The 26138-nt window shown below is 40.7% G+C and overlaps 1 protein-coding gene across 6 annotated transcripts in view; it reads left to right on the forward strand.

The window, feature by feature from the left end:
* Window positions 1–24080, forward strand: part of TMEM241 (transmembrane protein 241) — a 58385-nt gene extending 34305 nt beyond the window's left edge. For 4 of the 6 annotated variants that reach the window (XM_072852633.1, XM_072852629.1, XM_072852628.1 and 1 more), the window contains 2 exons: window positions 19856–19920; window positions 23399–24080. In XM_072852633.1, coding sequence (XP_072708734.1) covers window positions 19856–19895 — 40 coding nt within the window. In that variant the 3' untranslated portion in view covers window positions 19896–19920; window positions 23399–24080. The remainder of the gene's footprint in view (window positions 1–19855; window positions 19921–23398) is intronic. The other 2 variants (XM_072852632.1, XM_072852630.1) reach the window with 1 other exon arrangement.
* Window positions 24081–26138: the final 2058 nt, after the last annotated feature.

A 26138-nucleotide genomic window follows, 5' to 3' on the forward strand; every position in this document is an offset into this window, starting at 1 on the left:
ATTATATGTCTTGTCTTGAGTTCAAAGAGGGGAATAAGTAAAAAGGACATGAAATCTGTCTGTGGCACTAATAATTTTATCAAAACTAGCAGTTTCCCTAATGTCTTTCAGTAGTGTTTTAAAGCTTGCTATAAGAATGATTTTACCACTCAGTCATACCCATCTGAGGCAGCATGAGGAGCATGGAGGAACTGCTGCTACAAGTGCTGAAAGGCAGCTGATTTTGGGGTAGAAGTCAGTGAATGCTTGAAAAATTCGGAAACGCTATACATCAGTTTTAGAACAGGGATCAAAAAAGGCTGCAGAGACAGACACAGATAGGCAGAAAGCAAGGCTGAACTGGAGCTTGCCTAGTTCAGGGTAGGGGCTGATCTACCAGCTCCTACAAAATTCTCACGAGGTATCTTGTAACTGTAAGGAACCATACATTTACATATGGGGTAGTTAAGAAGAGTCCTATCTATCTGATCACTAATGCTGCTTCCTGCAGGTGTTTGGAAGTGTTAAAACTACATACTGATCCAGCCCAACGTTGCCTGGGTATGAGGGCTGTCTCAATCACATCTTAAGTCATCATAGGTGCAGAAAAGCAGTATTTAACTAGTACTGTAAAAATCTGTTTAAATCCAAGTGTGTGACTCCCTTTTAAAAAAAAAAAAAAAAGGAAGGAAGTTAATGTGGATAAAGAATAAAGATAGAAACCATTTGAATCTGGACTTGCAGAATGAGTTCCAGTGGAAAAAAACCCCTCTGGTCACAACAACGGCTTTGCATTCCCACATGAGCATTTTTCTTGGATTGAGTAGTGCCCTAGATCATCCTTTTAATCTCTCAGACTGACTGGAGTTTTCACCAGCAGTTGGAAAGGAGCAGCATTTGAGGCCAGAATATGTTTATCTTGCAAATGAGCCAAGAAAGGAGAACGCTGTAGTCCTCAGACAGCAGTGCAAGCCTCTAGGGAGGTGCAGAGAATCAGAAAATCTGTTTTCCATTTGAATGCTTTGTACCTGTGTGACTGATGAGCTGGGGCTGAGATCGTTGCCACCGCTTCATTTCTTGTTAAGTGCCGATAGACCAATAAACTAACCATGAGATCTGATCAGGCCTGCTTTGCAGATTCAAGGAGACATTCTTTGTGAAGCCCACATATTTGGCCTCCCTGCCCTCTAATTTTTCATTCACTTAAAAACTGGAGCTGGGTCGTAACTTGTTTTTATGATACTTACTTTGGCTGTGGCAACTTAATAATTGTATGAGGTTTTCAAATTCTTCCCCATAATGATTTCTGGCAGCTTTCATGTCAAAGCATTGCTTTGTGCAGCGACAGATGAAGCACGGGTTTCATCTGTGTATATAGTCCTGTGTGATATTTATAAGTGACAAATGCTCTCTGCACTTTTGCTGTGAAAGCAAATAGTGTGCATGTTAGTTATATCTGTATAGATTTGTGAGAAATGCCAAAAAATCACTAAAGTGATCTGTAAAACAAAAAAAATGCTTTTAAGAAGGCCAAGAAATATGGAATGCTTTGTCATAGCCTTGTACAGATTTAATCCCCAGAAGAGCAAGGATTTGAAGCTGTACTGAGATTTGTTGTTTTAATTTGAAAGCTATGCTAGTATCATGGGTCATGTACTGGAAAGAAAAACTGGAGATGCTCATATATACAGACAGAAGCATCTGGTGAGAACACTAATGAGCTCTAGCAGTGCTGTCAGTGATTTTGTTTAGATTAAGGCTGCCAATCTATATCTGGTGATGAAACCTGTTAGGGTCTCAAAGTTAAGCAGCAGAAATAATTTAAATCATGAATAGAAGGGAAAAATGGTATTTCAGAACTTTTCTTCAGCAAGATACTGGTTACTTATGAATTCATATTCCCGTATCACGTGTAGTGTCATCCCAGTAAACTTGCAGTAGGGAATTCAGCTTGTTTCCAATAGGAAACTATTGAGACAGCTTGTTACAAACGGGAAGGTCAGTGGATTTTGGATTCTCTCTGTCTTCCTTCCTCATCTGAAGAAATGAAGTTGGATAACTGAAATCAAGTTGCGTTGAGTTTTACACTGGTTTTCTTATGCATTGGTTGGAAGAAAATTTAGATTAATCTGATCAGGAGGATGCAGCTCTTTTCTATATGGCCATCCCATGCACCATTATGTAATCTCTAGTGTATCTGAACAGTGCTGGAGGCTTCCTGATACATAAAAGCATCCCCTGACAGCTGCTTTGGTTCCTTGTTTGTTAACTTTAGAAGTGTTTGCCCCAGGTCACCCTATGTTTAATGCTGGCTGCCAGACATTGCAAAAGTAATTTTGCAGGAGCATCTGAAAAAGTATCTTATCCGTAGGTCCTATGTACCTAACTGTAGCCCACTGTACTTATACCCCAGCAGTTTTAGTCCTCCCCCAAAATATAAAACAGCTACTCAGAATGTCTCCTGTAGTCTTTGATTTTATATTTTGTGTCCGTGTATCTGCTTGTTTGGTCCCCATGGTGTCTTGAAGAGAATGGATACACTAGATCCATCTTCATGTCAGTGCAAAAAAATGGATTATATCCCTCTTAAAGATTGGAAACGTACTGATGTTTATATTAAAGCAGAAATTCTCTTTTTCCTGCTTCTCATAAAATGGAGAGGTCACAACTGCAAGTCTTCTTGTGCTCCTAGCCTGGTTATGCTCACTGCACCTCTCCTCACAGATAGCAGTTCGCATGAGAATTTTATCTGTTTTAATTCCAGGGGAAAACCAACCAAGAAAAATAAAATGAATTCATGTTTTTCCACATTTTTGCAATCTTAAAGCCTCTGCTAAAGCACGTGCTCCTATTTGTATATCTCTTAATTCCTCTCTCACTGCTGCTTAGCATGCAAGTGCTATAAAATATTCTGGTCCAGAATGTCAGTTCCTTACTTCTGCAGAGGGCGCTCTACTTGCAGAAGTACGTGTTACTCTAAAAGAGTCCTGCCATTGGTACCTTCTGAAGCAAATGGGTCTCCTTGTTCATCTCTGTCCTAATGGGAGAGGATTCTGGATAAAATATCTGTTTAAAAATTTTATGTGTATATCATAACCAAAACAAGAATGTGTTTGGCTATCTGGTGCTTGCCCACTTGGTTATATCATAGACTGAAGTAGTGTCGTCTTTGCATGCTGCTGTGCTCAGGCAAAAGTGACAGTGAGATTCTTGGCTGAAAATCACATTGCTTCCTTGGCCTGGACCTCATAAAGCTTTATGCAAAAATGTCATAAACTCCCACTGGAGTTCCATAAATACAGCGCGTTTTCATTCGGCAAAGATCCTGCACTGCGTGCAAGGTTGTCTGAAGATCTCTGCTCGCCCAGCCTGGAAAAACTGTGCAGCTACAACCCAAAGTCGTGGGAGAGAGGGAGAATTGTGTGCTAGACCTGACCAGACTCTGCTGGTAGGTGTTCTCTGTGGCACCAGTGTGGTTTGAAGTGCGTCTCTAATCCGAGAGAGGGAGTTTCCATGACCCTAAAGCTTTCAAGTATGCCGAGAAGGGGTTCATAAAAGTAGAAGTGAGCTGCTTCCATCCATGCACCTTGTCTACTCTTATGCTTGTGATATGCACACACATATGCATAAAGATAATTACAAATGGTAAAAATCCTTATTGATTTGTGGTTGGTCCTCACTGTATGAAATATGTACATTTATTCTTGACACATATTTGATTCCTCTGAGTCACCATGGGGACTATGCAAATACCTTGGAAAAGAAAATGTATTTCTCAGCTGAGCATGACGAGCAGATGAGGCAATCAATGTGCTCTTAACTGCATCTGAAGGGTCTATAAAAAAGACCAGTTGCTGAAACCTTAAAAGTATAGGTTTTCGGGTAGTTTCCATGGAGACAGCTTGATAGTTATGTTGTAGCATCCAACACTAATTACACCATATAATTGTTGGGAAGACGTCAGTCTCCATAACAACTCCTTTGTGTGCTACATGACCACTAAATTAAGTGGCACAGGCTCCCTGGGGGCACTAATGCAATTTAAAGAATCTGTCTTGTAAGCATAGCTGAGACTTGTTGGAGATTTTGAATGTCCAGGTAATGGAAAAGTTTAATATGTACCTTAAGAGGTGTTGTATAGGGCTGCAGTTGTGTATCCATTGAAAATGGCAGCTACACAGCTTTTGGGCATGACATGGTCACACAAATAAGTACATAAAGTTATGTATTGCAACTTGGGAGTAGTATCGCAGCACAATTTTCATCTGTGCTCAATATAATAAATCCAGTCTCAGCAGACATTAATTGATAGATTGAGCCCTAAGAGATGCTCTGAATTAGTTTGTTTCCTTTTATCCATCATGATATCCATTTGAAGTGCATCATGTACATTTGGTATTGTCATTCTCTTGAACGTAAAGCTAACTGCAGAACCACTAGCTTGGAGTATGTCTTTGGAAGGTGGTTTTTCACCCCTACTCTTGACAATCTGTCTCTATATACTTGACAGTAGAAAATGACAACTTAAAAGTAGATTTTGTCAAATCTAACAGGACTTTGAATTGCAGAGTATGCAGGTTCATTGGTTCCTCTGCATAACAGATTCCTAGTCTCCTATGTTTTTATTTGGTCTCCTGGAGTTACTTACATATGGAGAGCTGAGGCTGGGAGATGAATCATAAGTGTGACAAAGAGAAGACAAAAGAATGAGGACTGTTTTGGAAATTGTTTCCATTGCTAATGTACTGATGTAAATGCCAAAATTATATGGGAGAACCGTGTACTATATAACATACTAATGTAGAAGGTTTCAAAGCTAGCTAAGGCTAGGCTTCCAAAAGTGAGCAAAAATAGCCACATTATTCTCCCTTGCTGGTTCCCTGTTCTTTTCAGGATCTGGATCCCTAGCTGCCTTTTTGATTCTTAAAAACCCTCATGAGTGAAGTGTTTCCAGACTGCCTCACCAATCTTGAGCCTGATCACTGACCTCTGTGATAGGCCCTTGGTATCACACTCCAGGTTGCTTTCTTCAGAAACTTCTCATGTTAGCGAGCTGCTGCTGTCTGGAATGGGTCTCCCTGTCTTTCTCTTCCACTCCCTCCCCAACTCAGAACCAATCTTTGCAAAATCTCAAGTGTGTTCATTTCTCAGTCCCACCCTGTCCACCTGTTTAAGGATTAGATTTTGACTTTCAACGAAAGCCAGCAAACAGCCATAGGTCTCTGGGGGAGGCAGACTGAATGCCTTATGTCCTGTCCCTGAAATATGTGGTGCTCAGGGAAATCACATAGGCTTCAAACAATCTCAGGAGATGAGTGTGAGCTGTTCTCGTTTTATCCATAGCTAGCATGGAGAGGAAGAGGGCAGAGGCCAGCTTTGTCTCCATGCATGTTTCTGTGGACGGTTGTCCTAAGGGGACAGAAGGGAATGGGTCTTCTTGCAGAGGCTTCCGCACCCTCTGAGGGAATGGGAGGCCAAAAACTATAGTCAGCTGCAGTCACTTCTGTCACTGTGTTCCCATGCACGGGACACACAGGGACCGCTGAGGCCCACAGGTCTAAGTGTGTAACCTTGTGACATTGCTCATAAAAGGCATTGCTCAAAATGGATTAGCTGTGTTAATGTTTTAAAAAACATTTTTTCAAGTATCACGTTTTTTAAGGTTTCTAATGGAATATTTTGACCTTTTGTAATAGTGAATGGTTAGAAAGCCCTGGAAAGACTTGTTTTTGAATGGAAAAATAAAACCTTAAAGAATATCAATTCTTCCTTGCAGTCCTTAGCATAACAATAATAATAATAATAGCATGTCAATTTCTTTCCATTACATCATTACTAAAACAGCATAAACACACCAGAGAATGGCAATGCAGAGACTGTGTCTCTGTTATTATTGTTGGGTTGTAGGGAAAGGGGTCAGCAGGGAGATTTAGTTATCTGGTCTGGGAATTGTTTGTTTATGAATTAGGTTTTCCCAAAGGAGTCGTGAGATGGGAAGTACAATAGGAAATGGAGTTTATACATGCACAGAAATACCAAAACTGTAAGTGTCATGCGGGAGAGAGGTTGATGGAAACTTGCTATTTTTGCTAAAAGATTTTTAAAAAATACTTGATTACGCATCCCGAAGTTTCCTATGCTATTTTTGATACTAGTGATATCCTCCACAGAGTTCTGAGTTAGTCATGACAGAAAAATGTTTGATATCTGCTAATGTTGACAAGGAACATAAGCACTTCAGGTGTTTCTATAGATTTTAACAATGGAAAAATGCATTATATTGCTTTTCACTAAAACATTCCGCTTAAGCTAGGTGTCCTCATTGGTTCTGACGATATCCTTGAACCCTTTCAGCAACGTTTGTGCTTTCCATGTATAAGTAAAGCAGCATGGATAGAATCTGTTCTCTTATAGCAGTGATGCTGGGGGCAAGAAGAGGTTTGAAGATGCACTCAAAAAACACACAGGTCTTGAACTGGCAACAGCCTCAGTCTGCAGTGTTCAGCCTGAGACCTTTGGGCAATCTAGCATGGAAAGAGCAGGAACTGAGAACGTGTGCAGAATGTACCCAACACCCCCCTCTACAGCAAGGTACTCCAGATATGATCAGTCTTGGCACAACAGGCCAGTCCTCATCTGGGTCATTTGAGCCAGTTGTGGAGATGGCTTCAGAGTGCACAGCTGGGTGGGTGTTCACCTACCTGATGCGTGGAACCTGTCTGTGTGGAAAATAAAAGTTCACTGTTGGCTTCCCAGGTTGCTCAGGGGATATTTTCTGCTGTCAATCTTCTGGTCTGCTTTGTGAAGGTATTATCTGGTATGGGACAACACCTAAGCACATGCCTTTGGACTGAATGTCCAGCTGACTTTTGAAAGGATGTTCAGTTCTTGTGATGCATGGAAACCCATTGATGTAGCCTGTAACATATCTGCCTTTGGCCCCATTTTTTTGCCTCAGTCACCTCACAGCTGAAGTTCTCTTTCAGAAGTTGTGGTCCCTTGAACTATGTTCTTTTGCACTTTGAGAGAGAACAAACTGACAGGGGTTGAAAGTATCAGCCTGGTTAATTTGGACTTTGGTAAGAATTATGAAATGGTGCACATAAAGTAGCTAAATGCTGAAGAATTATCGCAGCCACTAGGCGACCTGTTCTTAAAAATATTGTCTTCCACCACAGTACCAATGTATTCTGCCTCCAGGAAACTCAAGTCAATTCTCCTTTTCTTCATGGACCCCAACTGCCAGGAACTTTACACTCTGCCTGCTGGAACCAGCTATTCTTTTTCTCCTGGATGCCAGCTGAGCCACCACTGAGTCACTGCTGTGGGAGGTCACGGTCCACCTGTGAGGAGTTTGGAATTGCCTCCTCTCCCGCGTTTAATCAGAGGTCCTGATACTGCAAGGCAGTTATAGTAACAGTTCCTGCCTGATCTGGCTACTGGCCCACCCACTGGCATCTAGTACTTGGGAGGAAGATAGACACAGGCAGATGCTGAGCTCGGTCCTTCCCAAGGAGCCAACTCCTTTTGTGCCAGATATACGTAGCAAACTGTCGGTTTGCCTGTTAAATTCGCTGCTTAAGTGTGACAATGAAAAGCATGGTTGTCTTATCTGGGTTATCAGCCTTCACTCTCTCTTTATGGTAATGTCTATTTCATGATCTCATAAGGGTTAGATGAGGTGAAGAATAACTTGGAATGCCAAAAGGCTAGCTCTTGCCCAGCTTAACGTAAGAGGAAGTGTATTTTATTGTGGTATTTTACAGCAGCAGAGTGTTACAACAGCTGGCCACTCCCCAAAACTGAAAAGCAATACTTTTCAAATCAGATAGAAGAAATAATTTTTTAACCCAGTATACCATATTACTGACCAGTAAAATTCAGGGCATCAAACAGAAGATAATACTGAGACAATTGACTGAGTAAAAGTAAAGAGACGTGTATATTTTTTACAGGTTCAGATCTGCTCAAAAGGTTTCAGTGACTGGGTTGCTAGTAATTTCAGCAGAAGCAGACATTATATGGAAATCTTTCTAGGACAGAAGAGGAAAGATTAATAAACTGCATGCCACGGGATTTAAGTTTTGTATCAACTAAGGTCGAGGAGCAGATCCCTCCTTTTCTCTGATGTGCACATCAGCTGCAGACTTGCTGCATTAGGGGAGGATCGTAAAATCTCCTGAGTTCTCTTCCATCAGCCAATACTTGATTAAACAAACCTTTGGGCCACTCCAGTTGGTGTCCGCGATCCTAATAGGTAGAACAATTCATTGCTGCTGTTGTTGCTGTTGCAATGCTTACTCCATTACACAAATATTTAATAATTCATAAAATAAGAACAAGATGATGAATCACATTGCCCTGTTAACTTCTGAGCTCAGAGGTTTCAGGGGAGAGACTAAATGGCAGGAGCAGTTTAAGGCCTTTGCGGTAATGGAGCAGCATATAAGGAAAAGAGAATCCTCCACAGGCTGAAACGACAGAGGAAAAGTACAGTTAAGCATTATAATGCATGAAGCATTTACAGGAAGCAGGAGGCGCTGGGTCTTAAGTTTGGTATAAACTGGAAGTACAAATATATTTCAGCTTTTGGTCAAATATATGTGCATCAACAGTCAATCTTGCAACAGCAAAAATGGACAAAGCACTTCTTGGCAAAGTCAAAGAAAATCAAAGTTATTTGGCCTAAGGAAGCCTTCTCGTATCCCTCGTTAAATGACTTTTGTTGTCCTTGCTTGACAAAGCTTCAGCTACATGGGTTGTGCCTCTCATTTCCAGAACTGACCTGAACAGATGCTATTAGTCTGGTGCATGTACGCACACCTGTTTGAATCATGATTTATAGTGTTTCCATATCAGCAAAGCATGCTTTGGGGAGAACGTACATGAATTGTGCAGAGTTTTCCCTTTGTCTCCTTAATACAGAACCGGAACACTGAGGGTAATAACAGTATCTGCATTACATTTTCAGTGGTCACATTTAAGAGAAATATTTCCATATGAACAGAGGCACTGTTAAAATTGAGTTCTGTACTATAACCACTCTACACTTTATAGGATGAAGATTGGTGGCACTTCACCAGCTATCTCATTAGTCATAGGAAGGGGAAATGTGTGTTTTGGCCATTATCTCCAGTAGCGGAGGGCAAACGTTTCTTGTTTTGGCTTTTTCTTTATTATGACAGAAACTCTGATGTTTGTGTTTGAGTGAAGGTAGGGTGGAGTGGCTACTTGATGTCCAAAAAGAAATAGCTACCATCTTTTCCAACCAAATCTAGTATTTTACAAGGGGCAAAGAGTTTTGGTTTTGTTTTGTTTTTTAAAGTCTCAGGATATCTTTCACTTTTTGTAGGAAAAAGTTATGATGTGCTTGTAATAGTTCAGTCCTATCTCATCAGTGATGTATGTTTATATATTTCTATGCTATATATAGTGTGTATTTACATATGAATGTGTATATAGATAGATGTTTATACATTGATAGATGTAGGCCTTTCTGAAAAGAGAAAGTCTTGTCCTGTTCATGTCTCATCACTGTAAATATGACCATGATATCCTATTTCTCGTAAGAGAATTTTCTTACACAAATTCTATTAATTACATTCAGTAACCCACCTATCCTTCTTTACTTTCTGTACTTTACTGTAAGGTATCTCTGCAACATAAAATAATTGCTGTATCTTTCTCTGTGGTGGCTCTTGTAAGGTTTAAAAAAAGAAAGAGACAGTGCAGAACCAAGGAAATTAAGGTGTCACCAAGAATCAGAAAGGCTATCCATTAGCTATATGCTAAAATCTTTGTATGGCTGAAAGCTTTAAGACAGGGGCCATGTACCTTAAAGAGGTGAAGGCAGAGGCTTCTCTAGAAGCGATTCAGAGGCAAGAGACAGATGGGCTTTTCTGAGCCCTTTCTGCATTGTAGGATGGGGCTGGGCATACAGCTGGGTTCCAGAATGACCTAGTAACTACAGCTTCAGTATCCCCTAATGGCTCATTTTCTCCCGCAGCCAAACTGCTAATGAGATGCATGCGGTGCAAGAACAATAGCTTGGCCACCTTCATCTTATGAGGAATAAAAGAATTATGAAGTTAGACGACAATTCAGCAGTTCTTTGGCATTCACATGATGCTCGGGGTTAAAAAATAATTACTGTAGCATATTAATCTGAAAGGATTATACAGTAATCCTTGACAATGTATTAATCTGATAAGACAGGAGGCTGAATGACTTTAAGGAAGCTGATACAACCACCTATTGCTTCAGTCTTGCACTTGCAGGATCAGTGTCTTGGTTGTATTGGTCATGACATCCTGGAAACGAAAAGAACGTACAAAAAACAGCACTGAGAAAAATCTTCATAAATGCGATAGAAAGCAGAGGACGGATACCTAATTCTCTAAGTAGTGGAACTGCATATGAGTATCTAGGCATAGAAATGCAGAGGAGTATCTGCCCTCTAAATGCATACTAGGGATAATTAAGAAATCTGCTTTGTCATAGCAATTGAAAAGCTGATTTGTAGAAATACTTCTCTGCGATACAGAGTTTATTGGTTTGGGTATTGGTAAGGTAAAAAAACCTCCACCTTAAAAATATCTGATGATTTTGCTAGAGGTGAGCATTTATACTGCTTCTCTTCTGAAAACATTTTAGAGGGCAGGTTGCTGATTATGTTTGTCATTTGACCTACCCTCCCCCTCTTTTTTTACTATGTTTTATGTTTTAAATGCAACATGTAGCTGATTTTAAGCTGGATCAGAAGTTACTTGCTATGAAAACCAGATAAATTCATTTACACTAGAACTAAGTTTTATCATTATCATTAGGCATTTGACTGCTAAGGCATGTTTAAATACTGTCTGCTTTTGAGTCACAATACATGGAACTAATTGTGTTCTTAAAGAACCCCTGGAATTTACCATTCTTGTTTTAATAATGCTCAAAAAAATAAAGAGAAATAAAATATAAGGAAAGGGCAGAAGAGAGTGACCAAACCTCCTTTGAGAAAAATGTGCTTTAGGGAAGCTGGAGATCTGTGCAGGCATTTAGGCAAATATGAAATAAAGGATCTCAAATCTTCAGCTGCTGGTAAAACTTCTGTGTGGCTGGATCAAAGCTGTGTGGATCCTGAAGTTGCTGACTCTGTCACCGTTGCCATGGTGCCACTGTTGCCATGGTGCCAGCATCACTTACCATTTAAGTAACAACGCTGCCCAGGCCCATGCACCTCTTGATCAAGGGTGCCTGTCAGGGAGGGTTAAAGGGTTTTCTTCCTTTAGGGGAGCTGAGCAGAGTCCACCTATGAGCAGTGTGCACCTAAGTATGTTGTAATGCACAAACTCATTGCCCTGTCTACTGATTTCACAGACTGACGGTCTCCAGTTAAGTCTGTCAGGGAACAAAAACCCTTAGGGCATGTCTGCAGTCTGGTCAGGCTGTGAGGGTAATGCAGTAGACATGCTCAAGTTCGCTTTAAACTAATGAGCAGAATTGAGAGCGAAACCTGTTTTGCTTTCCCCCTTTCTCCAATGTATTTCACTTTGGATTGCTTCTTTCCCTTGTTTGGGCTGCTCGGCTTTTCAGGCAGGTTCATGGCATTGCTGTTTCCTTTGGGAAGAGCCATTATTTTGGTGGCTCAAGCTAAAGCTTCATTACTTTTCCTTGGAAAAAGCTGTGTCTCTGCTTAAAATCCTTCCTTGTCAGTGGATTTATTAGTACAGCTTCTTCAGGGGGCTGTATTATCAGCTGAAGCCGTTAGGTTAAGAAGCATGTTTTGTCTTGCCTTTTGATTGCTAACAACAGACCCTCAGAACAAAGTTGAAAACTCACAGTTCATTTCAATGTGTTGATTAATACAACTGAATCAATATTTAGGGGAAAGATGCTTTACAGGAGAGCTGGTCAGAGGAATTTTGCTCGCATTTGCTGTGTTTCTTTTAACCAGAGATTGGCTTTGGCACTTTAAAGATGGTTTACAAGGAGCCTTCAGGCTTCTACAAATGATCCAGATTGCACAGAAAGCCTTCTCATTGCAATAGGCAATATGCTTGAAAGCTTCCAGGGAAGCTTTTATTTCTGTGGTAGATTATCCCCAAAGCTGACCTGAAATTAAACAGTTAATGCTAGTTTGATTTTGGTCTGGTTCTGCGTGCAGGATTCGTTCAGATACTGTGCAGGATGGAGGAGATGCACAGTATCCTGTGCACAGTATCTGCAGCTGTTAACGGTGCTTTATTTTGATTGATGACCATGGGAGAAAAATAGTATATTCTTTTTTTTCTCCACATTTTCTTTGTATTTAATTTTTCCCTGCCCTATTTACAAGCAATCCAGTTGTACTTGACTTTAGTTCTAGTCCCATCCTGTCTTTCTTGTGAGGGAGGATGTGTACCATGTTTGTCATCTTTAGCAGGGATTTTTGCTGCTGACTTACGGCAGGTTTCCAGTGACTGTACCAGCCTTCCACAATCAGTGAGCGTACTGGTGGTCATCGGTGCCTCTCGTCGTTCATCGCTGACCTTCTGCAGTTTGTGAAACTTCACAGTCAGCACCTGCTCTGCGAAGATCTCCTCTCAAGTTTGGGTTATTTCAGAAAGGCTCGTCAGTACACACTGGACCACTTTAGTCAGGGTTTAGACAGGGGAGATCCAGGTCCCTCAGTGTTCTTCCATGTATTTGGCTGTCCCAGTGAATACGTTGTTCATCTGTCTGTAGCTGCTGGATCTCTCTGAATCAAAGTATTCTTGCTGAGGTGGAGAGAAGTTACCCATCTGGCAATGTTTAGTTGCCTTAACTTCGAATGTAGCAAAGCAGAGGAGGGCTAGATAGAAATGGCTTGTAGTCCAGCTGAGATGAAAAATGTATGTAAACAAGGAGGAATGGTGTTAATAGCTTAGAAAATCCATGTGAATTCATGAATACAGAAGATGGCATTTAAAGATTAACTGTTCCTTTTTTCCTGTTCTGAAGATTTTTGTTTCATTTTTACTAGATCTCCATACCTGACATAACATTTTGTGTTTACATATGTATATATGCTTATTCTCAAGTAGACATATATACAAAAGAGATGAACTCTGAAATCTGGGAAATTATTTCAGTGCCCTCCCTCAAGAAACAAAAGAGTATGTTGTTACTGATGTTTGCCTGCTGTAATTTGTGCCTTTTTGGTAGTACTGGATTATCTTGATGTGGTTGTTTTCAGTGGCACTAACAGTGATCCATTTCCCTGGTGATTTTTTATGATTATCTTAGCAGCTGGTTAAAACATGCAGAAGAGGGACAAAACAAATATTATGTCTATAAAAAGCTTGACATTGCTTTAATTCCACCAGTAGAATGAAAACAAAGGTTACGTACATCAGAAGCTTTTTCCTGATGTTTTGAGAAGATGACCTGCTGATAAATAGAATGATTTATTTTGAACAGTGAGTGAACTTGATGAGCCGTTTCAAAACACTGTCTTTGGAAAAAATACGCATTTTTGTAAGGACAGAGGTTTTGGCAGTTTGGGGAAGTGAGGTTACAAGGATTGGGTCTGTGTACACAAACTAAGGAAAACTTTTGTAAAGTATTCTATGTTCACTTACAGCAAGAACTATGACATTTAACTTTCTAGCAGTTTAACAGTGAATCAGAGGAAACATACTTTTTATATGGTATGTACAAGTATAGTTGTAATATTAACAGATCACCATCATGTCTGGACTAAATCCCCCATATCTTTCCATTCCAGATAGGAAGATTAAATCAGAATCTAAATTTTGAAAATGTCCTCATCCATGTTCTTGGCTATATAAACAACATGTTCCTGAACACCTCAGAAATGCTAGATATTCAAAATCTACAGCCAGCTTTTGCAGCTTGAAAATCTTTCTCTAAAGTAATTTTAAACTCAGGGATAGAAGAGCTTAATGATAGCTTGGTCAATAATGACACATTTATCTAGCCAATGCTGCCTGGTTTGAACTGATCGAGTATTGACACCGTAGAGGCTATGGGATAACCACAGCTGGTCAGTGGAGAATGCAAGGCAGCAAAGAATGCAGAGTCCTGCATATCTATATCTCCCAGGATCCAAGTTTCTGCTTTGTTGAGGACTGAGAACCCTTAGGATGCCATCTCCTGTCTTCAAGCCACATGTCAGACTTACCAGAATTTTCTGATGTGATGTGGTCAAGGAATAGATCTAATAGGGAAGCTGGCTCAGCAGTGATCTTGCCTATTCTTAAGGTCCTTCAGCAAAGAATTCTCCAAACAGTCTTTATTTTTTATTTTGTTATCTATAAAACTAAATTAATTTCTAATTCTAAATTAATTTCTAAATTTTTCTAATTTTTTTAAAACAACTTTTATGAAACAAATTTTGCTTTCTCTTCTGAATATTTTTTCTTGTCTGACCATAATGTGATTAGGAGAAAGGAGGAGATCATTCACGTCATGAGTTGTGTAATTGTCTGTCTATCAAAGTTCCTTGGGAACTCTTTAAAGCTAGTGGTAGTAGTGCCTCCCTCCGCCCATGAATCACTAAAGCAAATTTACAAATGCAGATGCATGAGAGCATATTCTTTCCTAGGGTGATTTTACATGCTGGATTTATCCCTACCGTGCAACAAGTTCTTCCACACATTAGGGTGTTTCTGCTTCATGAATCTTAGTCTGTTACCCAGCACTTCAACGATGCCGTCATTGTTCTTGTTGCCGGTATTTCAGCCTGATAAGGAGCAAACTCTGGACCTGTGGAATTGACTCCTTTCTTCTCTTTGGATCCTGAAGTTGGCTGTGTTGTTCTTCAGAGCAGCTTGTTAAATGTAAATGATGATGTAAGCAGTGTGCGGGCTGTTATATGGCATCCGGGCCTGTCTTTGGTTCCCAGAATGATGGAAATGCCTGAAGTTTTCACCCTTTTTTGTGGGGAACTGAATCTGGGAATTTCTTCTAACCAAGAAGTTTGAAGCTTCTGACTATTCCACTTCTTGTGGGTTAATACTCTGGAGACCCACATCCTTCTGCTTTGCCAGGCTGTGGTGTACCAGTATCCAAAGCTCAGCCGTTCAGATAGGCATTTCACCACGGAGGAAACACAGACTTTTTTCCTCCTAAGTGATTCCTCATGATCCTTCCTTAAAGCTTCACCATAGTTCATGCCTTACCAACTTCTGATGAGTTATCTTTGATGGCCATGATTTCTCTAATGCACAAACCCTAGAGCTTTCAGATGTCCATGGTCATCAGGTACAATGAGTTCAGTCTCTTCTGTTCCTGTTTCAGTGTTTACAATGAGCAGGTCTTTCCTATCACTCAATCTCCTCAAAATATGTTGCTCTTATTCAGAAACTGGAGCAGGGATCTCACAAGCTTTGTTTCCCTCTTTAAGGACCAGGTTGTAAGGTGATAAATGAGTCTGTATTTCTCTGCTGTCCCACCTTTTCTAGGTGGGTCCAACCCCACTTAGGGTACAAGCTTGTAAAAGGGCTGCTGTTTTAAGACCCTTCTCTGTGGCACAATCCAGCCACAGGGCTGGGTTGCCCTCTGTTTTCTCTCCTGGTTCTTGTTCACTCCCTGTACTAGAGTAGCTATGGAAAGAAGTCCCATCTGGTCTGTTTCCTTATCTAACTGTTCAGGCCCAGTCTTTGTTCCGGCAGTCCTGCGGCATTCTCCCTGTGCTTGAAGTGATGCTGCTCTGATCTTCTTTCTTCTCCTTCCTGGTGGGATCTGCAGTCCTAGCTCAAGCAGGCTATCTGCATTACCGTAGAAGGTGTTTCATCTAGGGTAAGTTGGGCCGGGCTGATGAATTTCTGCAAGTTGTGTCCTCCAGCAGTGGAGATCAGCCCACTCTCCTCGTATGCACAGACCCCGTCCCAGATAAGTAGCCATCACAAGGATACACTTATTTTCTTCAGTGCTGGTACACATTGTAAAGAGCTAGAAGTGTTTTTGATTGAGATAACAAACACACTCTGAAATGCCAAGATTTTTGTTTATTTATAAAATTACTTGTAAATAATTCAGTGATTGGAAATATAGAAATAGTTGAGATCAAGGAAATAGGTGTTAATAAAGTGTCCCTTTAAATGGGTATTGTTTCCACAGTACAATGGAGTGATACAGTAAATTTAGAGTTATTTCTTTTAAGAAACAATCTTTTTTCCTTTTTTTTTTTTTTTGTGCAAGAAAGGGTTTAAATGATTTCTCAGGAATGATTTCAGCTCACATGGAAATGTTTTGTTAAATGATGGTATGCTTGGATTTTTTTCCTAATCACTGAAAGCTGTGTCAGAATTGTGTGGATATGTTCACTGTATGAATGTTTTTAAAAATAGCTTTTGCTGTACTGCCTGGTCACAGTTCCTTTAAGCAAGTAAGTAGGCAGAGTCCATGGAGCTATTCCTGTTTCTAAAATTGTTGGGGTTCAACCATCCAGTCTGTATCATTTGGTAGAATTAGTGACTGTGTGTCAAAATCTTGGGGACCTTTGTTCAAAATATGCTGGTTATAGCTAATTAAAAATTTCCTTTCTGTCTCCTAGTTTTAAAGATTTAGCACCAAAATATATTTGGAGATCATTAACTTTAGTTTGCCCTTTTACTTGCTTTCTTTTGTCTTGCAAGCTCATTCCTTTTCCTAAGGCATCTGAATGCCTAGGAGGACAACTGTGACCTTTAAAGTGAAGAAAGAGAGATTGCTGCACTTAGCGTGTTGTGGGTTTTTTTTTTTGTAAAGGACATTCAGAACATCAATGTAGGTGGTTTTTTTTAAAACTAAATGTGTACTTAAAACACTTCGGAAAATGCTGAAATGTACTTGAAGGAAAATTACCTTCTGAACTATGTCCCTAGACTTCAGATTCTTCCCCTGGAACAAATTATATGGTTAGCTTCCCTGAAAACTTGTTTTTCATTTTTAAATGTGTTCCTCTTTTAGATAAACAAAGGTGGACGTTTTAGCAATGTGTTTTCCTTTTGTTTTTTGTTTTGTTTTCTTCCACACGCTTACTTCATGTGCTCTTCCAACCCACATTTTGTTTCTCTTTGGCACTGAGACACTCTTACATAATTTTTCAAAAATACAACAGTGTTCTGCTGCAATAGTCCAAAAGGCTACAGCCTGCATTTTTGCAGAGGTTTGGGATGATCGCAGTAGAATGGTGTATTGTTTTTGATAAGGCCTGTTTTCGGAGGGTTCTTAAATGCCTGTTTCTCTGCAGTTGGCCTCTTCTCAAGTTTCTAGTAAACAGGACTCTACAAGGGAGTGGGTGACACAACTTTAGCTTGTGTCACTTCTCAAATACAGTATGTCAGTTTCTTTCAGGAGAACAGCTTAAAGAAAAGAATGCTCTGTAGATACCACAGCTGCCGTCCTTCATTAGTTCCTGTTTACATGCTTGGTAATGAATATTGTATATTTTTATGTAATCAATTAGTATTAGCCTAAGATAAGCTTAGTGCAGTTAATTCTACAATCATTCACACTGATGTAAATGAGAAGTAGTTCCTTGTAGGTCAGGACAGCTGCTGCAAGGTGTGTAAGGGGAGAATCCAGCCTGCTGGTACAAGACGTGGATGTATTTTAAAGTGCTGCATTTGAACTGACGGATATCCAGCCTAGGAGCTGTATTTCGGTAAAGTGCATGAAAGATTCAGCTCCTGAATGGCTAACTTCCACTGTTTGGAGCAGGTGTCAGCTCGCTCTGGCTGCAAATGACTATGAGACAGGCCAAGGTGTGGCCTGAATGTGGACAGTTGCAATATCATCTTCTTGAGTTTTCAAGAATAACTCTCACTTATTCTTAGTGACTTTTCCTTCTCCTCTGTCAGTCTCTTTTGGATGCATCTATTTAGTCATATATTTGCTTGTATGTATACATACAAGGCTGTAGGGGTAGAGCTGATACATACCTTCGGTTTTCCCCTGGAGTGGGAGCTCACTTTTTCTGTTAGCTTGGAGCTTTACAGTATTGCCCATGTTGTACACAACTGTGGTAGGCAGTGTGCAAATACTTAAGTCAGATGAATGAATACTTTGTATCAGGAGGTATGTCTGTGGTCGTATTGATAACCAGCAATTTGACTGCTCTGCAGGAATGGAGTGGACCTGCAGTCTCGTGGTACCCTGCCTGGATCGAGTCCATCTCTTGCCTCATTCTCTCTGCAAAGTGCCTGTGCTATAGGCAAATGGAGAACACTCAGGATGTTATTTATGGTAATCTCTAGGAAGAAAAAAGCCGTCTCCTGCATCCCTGAATCTCCCTGAAGTAGAGAACATCCCCAAATAGGCCAGAGGGGACACTCACTGTGTAGCCCCCATCGAGCATCACTGCTCCTGTGTGGTGGTCACTGCCATTGTGTGGCCTCAGCTTTAGATTATTGTCCCCTCTCCAGCTACCTCTTAGAGTGGGGCTGGAGAAGTGATGTACAACCATCTCTTCTTCATCTGCTGCTGCTCGTGATCCTGCATTGATTACACTCGAGGCAGATTCAGAACCCTGCCTTTTAAAATGCAGCCATAACAAATGTATCGACTAACAAACTGTTAGTCCAAGGTCTGGTGCACAGAGCCTACTCTAAAATGGCATTTGCTTCCCTACTGCACATGTAGCAGTGTTTTAACAAGTAATAGGTTACGTAATGAAGTTTCTGCTGTCTCCCCTGGGAGTCAACTAGACAAACAACGATTAGGAAATCTTAGCTGATAATTGTTTAAATGTTTTGTTTCTTAATTTCATCTTTTTCCTTGGACTATTTTGTATTATCCTAAATAGTTCCTTTCATTCCTCAGTGCTTGTGTTTCCCAAGTATTTGTAAATCACGACCAAGTCTTCCTTTCCCACAGGCATTGCTTATCCTAACTGTTGACTGAAAATCAATCCCTCCATCTAATGACTCTGTCACTGTTCTCTGAACTCTTTCCATTCTACATTATCCATCTGGCAACAAAATGTCCAAAACTGCGTGCAGGCTGCAGATGTGGTAGCTCCGTAGCCGTTGAGGCAGGGATCTGTTACAAACCATTGTATGCTGGGATCTAGCTGTTTCTGGGATCAGTACTATGAAAATATAAAGTCATTTGCCCCTAGCTTCTCTGCCCAGGACACCTCGGTGTAATGAGAGATTTGTAAGATAAACCTACTGATGTTGTGTTGTTTTTCTTTACCCCATACCCTGTTCCTTTTTTTGGCTTTTCTACACCCACAAACACATTTCAAGCTCTCATTCTCCTCAGAAATATAAGGCTTTTCAAGCCCGGGATCTGGCTGCTCTCGCCAGTCTGCTGTTGGCAAATAAAAGCTAGCAGGTTTCCAGGCCAGGCCAGCTGGGATGTGTGATAAGGGACCCTCTGCTCTGGTTCCCTGTCCTGCCTCTGCTGTGTCCTGGGTTCTGTAGGAGTCAAAATTGAACTGCGATGCGTGACCGTCATACTATTTTCGCTATTGGATTCCCAGCCTAATGAGCAGCATGTTTTGCATGTGCTTTCCCAGCAGTACCCACAGGCAGGTTCCTGCCCTAAGCTGGCTGCGCAGCTCTCGCATCCCTGTCTGTTGGGTCGTCTTCTGCTGTTTCTGGCCTCCCTCCCACTGGCCAGAGGGGAAAGGAGGTGCCTGTGTGTAGTCTCTGTACTTAATCAGGAGGAAGCTTGGGCAGAAGCTCCATGTTTAGCAATGTCTCACTGTTTAGCATAGACTCATTGGGTTTCTCCTGTCCATTGACTACCTATTTTAGGTATTGCATCTAATGGTTAAGAAAACACAGAAAAAAAAAGAAAAGAAAAAAAATGTGACTGCACATGCAGAAATTTAATTTCAGCAAAAGTATTTCAGTTTTGCTTTGTGATATCACAAGTTCACAAAGTGGTGTTTTTTTTCCTTTCAATTTAACAGGTTATCACTGCTAGCTTATCACCGTTGTTCTTTGTCATGACTGCCAATGTACTAACAATTTCTTGGTAAGTGCCTACGTGAGCTTTTTTCTTAACAGTAAAAATGAACTTCCACACAGTGCGTCATGTGGAAATACTTTTTAAATGTCAAGTTCTATTCCTGCCAGTAATATTTTGCATGTAAGGAGAACCAGGTGTGCAATGATGGATGCAGTACAGTAATACAAACAGAAGAGTGTTTCTTCTGCCTCTGTGGGAGAACACGGACGTTTTGGACATTAAGCCTCACTGCAATTCACTCAGCATGTTTTACAGCTAGACAAATGGATGCAATAGGCAAATAAATGACCCATTCAAAGTTATGCTATAAATTAGTGTTGGAATTGGAAATAAAACACAGGAGTCATGGTTTGGTGACAGCATCTTTTTAATCAATAGAGTGCATTCAAGTTTCCCTAACACAGTGTGTACTGTGAATGCATAAAATGAAAATAGTAGAAAAATGAAATAATGATAACAAACTTTTTCCAAAGCTGTATCTGGATTTTGTAACATGTGGCCACGCATTACGGATCACCTAACCTGAAATTTTTAGGTATTAATATAAAGGATTGGGGTGCAAACTCCTTTGGTCAAAGACAATGTTTTTGGTCTGTGTTTGTACAGCATCCAGCGAAAGGGAATCCCAGCCCATGGTTGATGCTCCTAAATGCTTCTGCAATGCAAATAGCAACTAAATATGGGGTTAGTCATGTATTTCTGAGGACAGATTTGTTGTTGGAAATAAAGATCTGCGTACTTTTGAAAAGCTTTAAGCTTCCTTTTTTCCCCTCATAGTTTGATTGCCATCCTAAAGATTCAGCTCTGCACTGAATGGAATTAGCATATTCTTTTTTCAGGTGTGATAAAGAAGTTACAGGAAGGAGAATCTCAGTTTAAACTAGCGCCATATACATACATCCTCATATATATGTTAGGTGCATGTAATCTCAAATACTAAAATAAGTCGTGTAATTTTTTTTTCGCTCTTGGAATACATTTATGTGGCCTGTGTGTGTAAGAGGTTGAACTAATATCAGTGTACCTAAACCACTCCTAGTCTGGACCATTAACTTGCCATTCCTCGCCATGTTTTATATGTGTTTGTGCAGGTCTATCATGTGTGTGCTAGAGGTAGGCTTTTATAATATGTATGTATTCACTGACATGTATACTAACAAATCATGTGTACCTTTGTTAATGTGAGCACATGGACCTGTATAGTTGCACGCATACTACATGTCCTATATGCACTGAAAGTAATATAAATGATTAACACCTCTGCATCTTTAAAAGAAACTTTGCTTTAGCCCTTAGGCCACTGTTATGCTTTGATTGTCATAATTCAAAAAGATAACTATTTCTTTTATTTATTTATTTATTTATTTATTTATTTATTTATTTATTTGAGTTCTGTTATTGCTTGTGCATCAGCAGTGCCTTGACTTATCAGCAAAGCTCTGGAAATACTTTGTTAGATCATAGCAGCTGCAAAGCACTCATGAGATCATTAATCACTGAGTTTTTTAGTGTTGCTCCAGTGTTGTCATGGACAATATCTTACGTTAATTTCTGAGTGATGGGCAAATGCAGTTAGCTGTCACACCACAATAAACAGAAGCCAGAGGATTTGCCAGATGGTAAATTGAAGGTAAATCAAGGGTTGGCGTTTAGCCCTGGTTTTTGCTCTGCTTCATCTTGAAGTTATAATGATGGTTTCTATTGGCCTAGTAATCTGGATTGCATAGGCACGTGGATACCTGAGATTTCAAATCCTTCAGAAAGGGATTCTTCTCTGATGTAGGACATAAGATATTGAAGAACAATTTAGATGCAGGCAGCTTGTTACAGAACAGGGCTGTACAGTTTACTATCTTTTGTACAGAATTGCCAGTCTAAGTTTTAGAATGATAAATTAGAGGTAGGTTTCTTTTTTAAGGTCTCTGTTAAAAATGTTATAGAAAAAAACACATCTACAGAAATGAAAAAAAAAAATTGAGTAATTTCTAAGGCTCTGTTGGTTTTAGGTCTTCCTAGATGCAGTGGGGTTTTTTCTTTAGGATAAAGAATACATTAACCAACCTTAGCTTCCAAAGGAATTAATGAAGAGGGTATGTTTATCACTGGAGCTGAAATCCAGGCAAGACATGGAGGTTAACCCCTCTCCAGAGAAAAGTGCTCAGAGGTTGTTGGTGATCACAGGCAGACTCACATGTTTTAGATCTTTTTGAAAAGCTTGCAGCTCTCACAGCCCTTTGCTCCTTGTTGGTAATTCCACATCCAAAGGTATTCTGTCTCCACAGCAGACTGTCTACAGACGGTCTATAGCACCTACTTTCCAGGGCTGTTTACTGTGTAATTGTAAGATACTGTACTGTTGTTATACAATGTTTGTTTCTCTCAGGAACAAGGGCAATTATGTGATTTTTAAAACAGCTCACCAAAGCTAAGATTTAAGTGAATGTAATGCTATTAAAGACCAGAGAGCCTTCAGCTTTACATGCCTTTTTTCCCCAAGGAGAAAAAAAAAAAGTTGTCTTACAAATGAACTTAACAGAAGTTTCTTTTGTTTATAAAGTTCATTAAGGAGCTTTTCTGTTTCATAAGCTAAGCCATGAGGCTAAGATGAAAGGTCAGTACACTTAGCTTTGCACTGTTATAAAATGGGAGACGAGTCGGTATGCTACCGTATTCCTGTCATCTGTGATAGATAGCAGAGGAGATTTGGGGATTATTAACTATTGCACGGATTGAGTGGGTTGATAGCTTATTTCACTGAATGGTTTTGTTTGTAAAACCATTCATCCTGATTTGGAGCCCTGCTTCTAGCCTGAGTCTTGGAGAGAAGCATTAGTGCCAGCACTGCGCTGTGAGCAGCACAGGAAGGAAGTTCTTGGGCACATGTGCCATTTCGGCCGGGACAGGGTCTTTCACCAGGTTCCTCACAAAGAGAAGGAAACACAGGAATTTCTACCCATCTCGCTATGCCAGTGCGATCTCCCCAGAGCAAAATTCTTTTTCCTGATTTCCTCAGTCTCCTCCTGACTGACATCTTCTCCTGACTTTGTCAAGTGGCAAGTTTTCAGGACAGGACGCAAACAGAAATTGTAAGGGGGAATCATTAACCTAATGAGATTCAAACTCTCCTGCCTTCCTTTCCTATTCTTGCTAGTGTATGGGTGTGCAGCTATTCTTGTAACTAGGTGCAACCTTTTCTGTTAGGTTTACTGTTAGGTTTACAGAATTTCTGTCTGTGTATTTTCACGTGAATACCACCACCCCTAAAATATAGGAAGGGTAGTTTCTGGTGAGATCAGTTAAATAAAACATTTCTGGTTTCAGCCTTTTCTTAGCAAGATGAATGAAAAAATCGCCTGGGTTACTGTCTCTAGGTTGAAATGCGTTTAGACAAAATAATACCTTTCTTTTAATGTTGTGCTGTTTGGCATTGTATCAAGTAGAGAGACTTGCCTGATGCTAAATTTTTGGTATACTTTGTTTACAGCCTTGTGATCAGTGGAGTTGGAGAAGCTTTGCTTGTTTACGCTGAAAGGACAGGCACATAAAGAGGAACCAGATCTCACCAGCTGGAAAAGAGCTGACTTGCAGCCTGGAGACCCTATCATGAATAAAATGCGGCAGCAGGAATGAAGAAGTGCAACCAAACACAAGGAAAGAGACCTATTGTTTTTCTGTTAAGAAAAACTATGCTATTAATAGTGCTGGTAAGAGAGCAGCATAGTTGGCAGATGGTTAGGAGCCTTTGCCTCGAAGCACAAGACAAACTATTTCTGATTGATGTGGTAAAGGAAAAACTTCACTGTCTCATGCTGATGGCTCTGTGCGAGAACCTCTCAGAACCTCCCTTCTTGCACACGGAACTGAACTCAGGAAAAGCAGCATTCCCCACTGGATGCCCTCAGTTTTTTTGTTGGAAGCTGACAGCAGGTTGTACCAAACAATGTCAGAGCCCAGATCCTGCCATGAATTCAGGATCAGGGAGGATGGATTTTGTCTCCAACTGTTCTGTAAGCAGCAAGCTGCTGCACACAAGTCTCTAGTCGCGGCGTATGAACTGGCACAGTGACCGAGGCCATGGGGCTTCTGGAGATAATCCCCTCCTGGAACTGCAGCAGATTGACAGCTTTGCAGAATGGGGAAATCAGCAATAAATCTCAATATCTGTAGTGATTGCTCTTTGTGTACTTTTTTTCTTCTCCCATTCTCCAAGATTTCTTTTGAACTCTGCAAATTTTTGTCAGCTGGAGGGGGTAGAGGGACTCATACCGTTCCCAGCAGTGGTTTGTCTCTTAAATTATTGGAAGAGGCAACAAAGATTATGAACCTTGAATGAATGTCATAAAGAGTGTAAGGCAATTCATCTCAAGAGTTCTTAAAATAATTTAATTTCTGGTTGCTTAATGGCTGTTAGAAATCAGTCTTGATATATTAGTGCCTGGGAAAGCAATCTATGTGAAAGTAATATTAAATGATGAGTTGATAATATTGTGGGGAAGGTCTACATGGTAAAAAGAGCTTGATAACAAATCTTCAATGAGGAGAGGGACTTGTCTCACATGCCATTAGGTATCTAAAGTGTAGTCCCTTAATCTAAGTTGACAAAGTTACCTTCACAGTCAATGGAAGGAGAGGGGTGCCCTCACAGAGATGATTCTTCACGAATAGATTCCTGTGTTAATGTGAGTGAAAGACCCTCTGGAAGTGCTTCTCTCTGTAGATGGAAATTAGGTTACTAGTCTAGACAAGACACTTGGCTTGTAGAAGGCTACAGTTAGCTGAGGCGTATCTGCTTCAGTCTAACAAATTCCACCAGCTGGGTTTTAAAGTATAGCTATATTTTAACTTCAAATAAAACGCCATAGTTTAACAAAGAAGGTAAATTTTACAAAGGATTGCAGTCAATTTCTATGACTGGACAGTTTTAGGTAAAGATTAGTTGGCTTTCAGAAAAAAATGCTGTAGTTTAAAAAAGAGAATTCAGAGAAGTACTCTGGCCAGAAATTGTACCTAAGCTAGTCCTAATTAATCACAAGGGGTCTGTTTATACTGGCATGTTGTCCATGTATGTTGGGTTGCGCTCTGGCATGAGTTTGGAGTGAGGCATTTTCTTGCCGGTTGGTAAAACTCAGGTTTGGGAAGAAAGGAGGAGAGAGGGACAAGCTTGAAAGAAACATGGGCTTGAACTTGAGCACTAGTCCTGAAACCCACATGAGCCACATGGCACGGGTAGTTGAGCCCATACTCATGCCCAGAGAGCCAAGACACAGCCAGCCATGGATCCTCGTGGCCTTCCCATCTATAAATTCAGACAGTGCTGCGAGTAATGCCTGCAGCATGCTGGCTTTCCCCAAGCAACTAGCTCTGCCAGCCAGTTGTGGCAATACGGTAGGATCCTTGCCTTGCCTTCCTGCTGATTTTGAAGCGTCTAGTGACCCTGAGAGACCTCACGAAAGAGTCCCTGTGTGGTAGGTGAGGTTTTGCAGTCGTAGTTGGAACCTTTGCTGGGGGAAAAGCTCATTGTATACCTCTCTTCTTGCATAACTTTCAAGAGTAGGCTGCAGTCTGGATTTTTTTTCTTCCTCTCTCTTGTCTGTGCTGTTCACAGCAACGTACCAAAACCCAGAACACCCACTGGCTTTCTTGCTGGTGGTCTCAGCAGAAAGCCAGTGGCCAAATCAGCAGCCAGGGTTGCTATAGCTCTTTGGTTGCAGAGGGCATGCTTGGGGCGGCTGCGGGAAGGTTGTTTGGCTGCAGCAGGCATTACATTTTCTGGGTTCTGGGGGAATTCAGTCTCTGCAGCTGCCGAATTAGTATCTCCCTGCATAGTAAGTGCACTTTCTTTTTATTTAACTTCATGCATGTTAAGCAACACTGAGCTGTTTGCTTCTGCTTTCATTTTTGTGCCTCAGTGCAATGTGCTTGCATTTCTAAGACTCTGCTTGGTGTAAGTAAAATACTGCAGGTTTAAATTGATTGCCACATAAGCAAATCAAGGAAGCAGAGTTAACAGTGAAGTTGGGCTCCTCTGTCAAACGTGGCTGGGAAGAAAGGGCACCCTCTGAACCAACCTGACCTCCTTCAGGTGAGGATGACTCCTGCAGACCAGCACGAGACTCATCAGTCTTGCTGAAGGCTCGAAGTAGGGTGGAAATGGAGCTCCAGGGCCTTCAAAATCCATCTTTGGGTATTTGGAGTTGTCTCAAGGTGCTTGAGACAAGTTGTCT

The sequence above is a fragment of the Ciconia boyciana genome, chromosome 2 (assembly GCF_034638445.1).
Source record: "Ciconia boyciana chromosome 2, ASM3463844v1, whole genome shotgun sequence".
Taxonomy (NCBI): domain Eukaryota; kingdom Metazoa; phylum Chordata; class Aves; order Ciconiiformes; family Ciconiidae; genus Ciconia; species Ciconia boyciana.